This window comes from Chironomus tepperi, unplaced genomic scaffold, assembly GCF_022539635.2.
Source record: "Chironomus tepperi strain 1889 unplaced genomic scaffold, CSIRO-AGI_Ctep_v1 contig_196, whole genome shotgun sequence".
In the NCBI taxonomy this organism is placed as follows: domain Eukaryota; kingdom Metazoa; phylum Arthropoda; class Insecta; order Diptera; family Chironomidae; genus Chironomus; species Chironomus tepperi.
In genome coordinates, this window is record NW_027226318.1 from 148,488 (window position 1) to 153,488 (window position 5,001).

At 32.9% G+C, this 5,001-nt stretch overlaps 2 protein-coding genes across 2 annotated transcripts in view; one reads left to right on the forward strand and one right to left on the reverse strand.

Moving 5' to 3' along the window:
- Window positions 1-2: 2 nt before the first annotated feature.
- Sac1 (Sac1 phosphatase) lies at window positions 3-2,521 on the forward strand. The gene is made up of 5 exons (XM_070639591.1): window positions 3-133; window positions 241-332; window positions 432-878; window positions 937-1,937; window positions 2,056-2,521. The coding sequence occupies exons 1-5, from the start codon at window positions 108-110 to the stop codon at window positions 2,263-2,265; spliced, it is 1,776 nt and encodes a 591-aa protein (XP_070495692.1). The 5' UTR covers window positions 3-107; the 3' UTR covers window positions 2,266-2,521.
- Window positions 2,522-2,705: 184 nt separating this feature from the next.
- The window catches only part of LOC139089939 (coactosin-like protein), a 40,030-nt gene continuing 37,734 nt past the window's right edge, over window positions 2,706-5,001 (reverse strand). The window contains exons 2-4 of the mRNA XM_070639592.1: window positions 3,726-3,930; window positions 3,204-3,322; window positions 2,706-3,139 (exon numbers count right to left, since the gene is read on the reverse strand). Coding sequence (XP_070495693.1) covers window positions 3,023-3,139; window positions 3,204-3,322; window positions 3,726-3,930 — 441 coding nt within the window. The 3' untranslated portion in view covers window positions 2,706-3,022. The remainder of the gene's footprint in view (window positions 3,140-3,203; window positions 3,323-3,725; window positions 3,931-5,001) is intronic.

A 5,001-nucleotide genomic window follows, 5' to 3' on the forward strand; every position in this document is an offset into this window, starting at 1 on the left:
CTCTAGATTTGAATTTCAAAATAAAAATATATTTTCATTAGCTCTGCTCACAAAAAGAATTCTAAATTAATAATATTAACAGGTTATTCTTAATTTAATTAAGTGTAATGGAAGTGCATGATGATATGAATTTGTAAGTATTATGGAATATCTAATAATCCAGTGGATTAAGCGTGTTCCAACAATTTTCATAAATCAGCTATAAAATCAATAAATTTTAATCATATTTTCCGTAATTAGTTATATTACTACAGATAAATTCTATATAGAGCCCAATGGGAAAAATCAAGTCTTGATAATTGATCGAATAACCGGAGAAATCAATGTTCAAGGTAAGTTCACACATCATTATTTGTTTTACTTCGTGACATCATCAAAAATATCGTACTTGAATTATTCTCTAACTAATTAACTTGTACGCTTTATTTTAGAGAAAACAAATCAGATTCCGAGTATTGCGAGCGTGAGGAAGATATGTGGCGTACTTGGTTCTATAAATCTAATTTCTGGCAATCACTTAGTTGTTGCAACCCATCGTGTAGCTGTTGGATTTGTAAATAATCAAGTTATATGGCGATTAGCTGGATTTGATATCATTCAATACATTCCGTCGATGCTTCATTTGAACGAGACTCAAAAGAAGGAAAATGAAACATATTTGGCTATGATACGTACTATTTTGGATACTCCGTATCTCTATTTCAGTTACTCGTATGATATTACACATACTCTTCAGAGACTTCACTCGATGTCTCCAGATCAGCTATCGCTTAGCTTATTAGAGCGTGCTGATCAGCGGTTCGTCTGGAATTCACATCTTTTGAAGTCCTTCCAGCGACCTGAGCTCATTAACTACTGTCTTCCTTTACTTTTAGGATGTAAGTTATGTCACATTTTATGATCCAGTAAGCATGTTTAATTGATTTTTAATTCCAGTTATATCAATTAATGACGTAAGCATTAATGGTCATGTCTTTTCGTGGATTTTAATATCAAGACGGTCAACACGACGTGCTGGAACACGATTATTCTGTCGTGGAATTGACAACGATGGAAATGTATCGAATTTCGTCGAAACAGAACAGATTGTTGAGTATAATGGCGAAAAAGTGTCCTTTGTCCAAATTAGAGGAAGCATTCCAGTATTTTGGTATCAAACACCCAACTTGAGACTCAAACCACGTCCAAAACTTGATAAAACTCGTGATAGTTTGCAGCCATATCAATCTCACATGGATGAGCTTGTCTTGAACTATGGAAAAATTGTTCTTGTCAATTTGATTGATCATCGTGGTGCTGAAGATGCAATGGAAAAAGCATTTAAACAGTTGGTTACTCGTGCTGGAAGTGCTAATGAGCGATATGAAGCATTTGATTTTCATGCTGAATGTAGAAAGATGCGATGGGATCGCTTACATATCTTGATTGATCGTTTGGCACATGAACAGGATGAATTTGGAGTTTTTCATCTTCGGTCAGGTTCTTTATATTCAGCTCAAGATGGAATATTCAGAACTAATTGTATTGACTGTTTGGATCGTACAAATGTCGTACAAAGCATGTTAGCTAAACGATCACTTCAGCAGACATTAACAAAGCTTGGAATTTTATATAAAGGACAAACTTTAGAAAGTATCGGAAGTAGCATGATTGAATTATTTAAGAATATTTGGGCTGATAATGCTGATTTAATTTCAATTCAATACTCTGGAACTGGCGCATTGAAAACTGATTTTACGAGAACTGGAAAGAGGACAAAACAAGGACTACTTAAGGACGGAATGAACTCGTTAACTCGTTACTATAAGAATAATTTTAATGATGGCTTTAGGCAAGATGCAATTGATTTATTTGTTGGTAATTATGTTGTAAGAGAAGGTGAGGGTGCCGCCATTCCTTGTCCATTAGAGCAACAGAAAGATTGGAAATATGCAACTGTGAGTATCTGCATTTAGTGAAAAGCCGTTAGTAGAATTTTTGAAATTTTCAAATTTTACTTGACGGTTATTTTTCAAATATTTTTTAACCGTTGCTAATTTTTAATTTTCTTTCCAGTTCCCAACTGTATTACTTTTTGCAGTATCAATGTTCTTTGCCACAGCATTATTCTCGCATGAATACAACACAGAGTCGCTTTTATTCCTCATGTTTTGGGGAGCTATGTGCTTTGGAACAGGCAGCATGATTCTTCGTAATGGACGAGAATTCGTAGATGTTCCAAAACTCAACATTTTAACACTCCCACCTAGTGACTTTGGACCTTAAACACGATTTTAATTTTTTTTTGTACAATCAGAGCGATGAGAATTAATGGTAGATGTAGGTAGTTGAACTTTATTCAATCAAGAATAGTTTTTATTGGTGCAATTATTCCTCACCTTACAATATACAAGCTTTGTGGTAAATCAATCCCTAAATTATAGACATCAAATTTATATATTACACGTTTATGACAAAAAAATAATTTTTAGATAAATTCGAAATAAAAGAATTGATTCCTTTTCTTATGGGTTTTATTATATAAAAATCATAAATTGTTTTTATTTCAATACAAAAAATCACTATTTAAGTAATTGCAATTATTATTGTAGGATTTGAGTTGATTGGTGATGAGTTTGTAGGCTGATGTCAAAACTGTTTGGTTTGTGCGTTGAGAATTGACATGTTTATGATGGTAAGGAAGTTGATTCCAGTATGTAAAATCCTAGAAAATGATCCAAAGATTTCTGCTGGATCTTAATTCAAATTTTCAAATTCGATGGATTTATTTTAATCCGACGGATTAATTTTTAAATCTTATTCAAAATCATATTTTATGCACCAACAAGCCCATTTCCAATCACCTCAAACCCCACACTTGTTCATAACACAATAATATTAAGTAAATGAAGATAATTTCATCATCAATCAAGGAGTAAATGAATCCTTGGCACTTGGAAATATTGCAAAATGGTTTACTTTGAAAATAAAAAATTGATTAGAAACTATGCGACATAAAAATATTAGTGGAAATAATTGTGCTTTAAATTTCTCGAATGCCCGTTCCATAATTTGCACCTTGAGCTTTCTGTAGAACTTCCTTAAAGTAAATTAAATCCATGTCGGCTTCACATTCTATTTGCAATTCTGCTGCAAAATTCTGTAATGAAATGGAATGTCATGAATGTTATGTGGGAGGTAATGGAATTTAAAGAATTTCTTACGCTTATGACTTCTTTCATTATCGACTTATCTGTAGACATTTTCGCACGCTGCATGACGCCTACGTCACATCCGATCCATGTGAGGAATAAAAATTTGCTTCTTTTTGACATCTCGTCTCCTATAATGTTGAAAATAGCAAATAATTAGAGATTGATGCTTATTATTGATTCTATTGCTTCTCATACAAAGATTTTGTCCGTTAAAAATTCAAATTTTTGAACTTTCAATATTCAACTGTAGCCAACTTCAAGTGATACTGAAGTTTTTAGAAAAAATATCATCTTTTTGTTCATTCTGGCAGTATTAAGCAGTTTAAAGGTGGACAAGATGGACATCATGTATCAATGAATTTAAAACAAATGATCAGGAATTGTAAAATACTTTACAGACGTCAATATTCAAGAAAATTAAAATTGGAAGAAATTTAACGGTCAAATATTATTTGAATATTGTCTGACCAATCACGTACCACAACTTCTGTATGAGAATTGAATCTATGCACAATAAAATACCAAACATACCCATTTGAATTCTTATGTAACCAAATGCTCGTTCATCATCCATAAATTGTTGTTGAAAATCCTCAAAACCAATACCCTTAGCCGCACACACAATCTCAGACGACTCAAATTTAAATACTGCCCACTCTGTGTCAGTCAAATTACTTCGAACGTCTTCGTATGCTTCTCTTATTGTTTCTCGATCCATTGATGTTACCATTGGCATCTGAAAAAAATTAGAATGAAGAAAAGAAGAATTGAATGAAGATTTCTTTCTTGAAATTAATTTAGCATAAGAACGATGAGCATCAAATGACACAATAATGTAATTCGATTATTTCTTCTTATATCAATGCTTTCTTTGCTTTCGCAGGCATGGCTATCGTTGTGGTTTGATGAATTTTTCAAATTTTAGATCTTACTGGATCATGTCATCCAGGAATTTACGTAAATGACATGAAATCGAATGATAAAAGGGTAATAAACACAAAGTACGATTGCAGCATCAAACCAGCTACACCCTCAAACCTCTAAAACAATACGCTATCTAATTGATTCCTAGAATTTAAAGTTCACTTCAATTAGTGAGCACAAAATAGACAAAAATAAAGTTCAATGTGTTTTAGAGAACACTTGTGTAGGTGACTATGAACACAACAAGGTGGGAACTGTTGAATGTGGGCGCAGCGATGCTTTTAAAGTAATTAAAATTCTCATGAAAGCCTCAAGTTGACCAAACGTCAATTATTAAATCTCTTATCATCCTCTAATCTCCTCGAGTATTGAATTAATGCAATTATAAACTTTTTATGGCCAAGATTGAAAGTGAAACCAGCAAAAAAAGGCAAAAAGACAATGTCAGGCACGGGAACCCTTATTAATTGCTTTAAAAAAAAGGCCATCAACGAAGTCAAAATCCCATTTTGCACGAGATTCAATTTCCACTGTTTATCAATATGACGTCATCAAGTCCTCTCGCTCTCACCGAATCTCATCCGCGTGTAAAAAGTCAATGGAAATGCACGCGCGACAATTTCTTTTTCCTCTCTGTTTATATTCGTTTTTTCCTTATCATGCACATGGTACATGGTGAGAGGAGAGAAGCTTTTTACATTTTTGTGAGAATAACATTTTATGGTTTCTCTCAAATTTTCCTTATATCCTTGCCCTACTGCTTTCCCTTCATCTCATTTGTGTTTTAGCATTGCAGATAGATGGAAGCTTCATTTTCTTGTTTCGATTTTTTCATCTTCTAAGTTTTTGCAGTGAAAAAAAAATACAAAAATTTCAATGATAA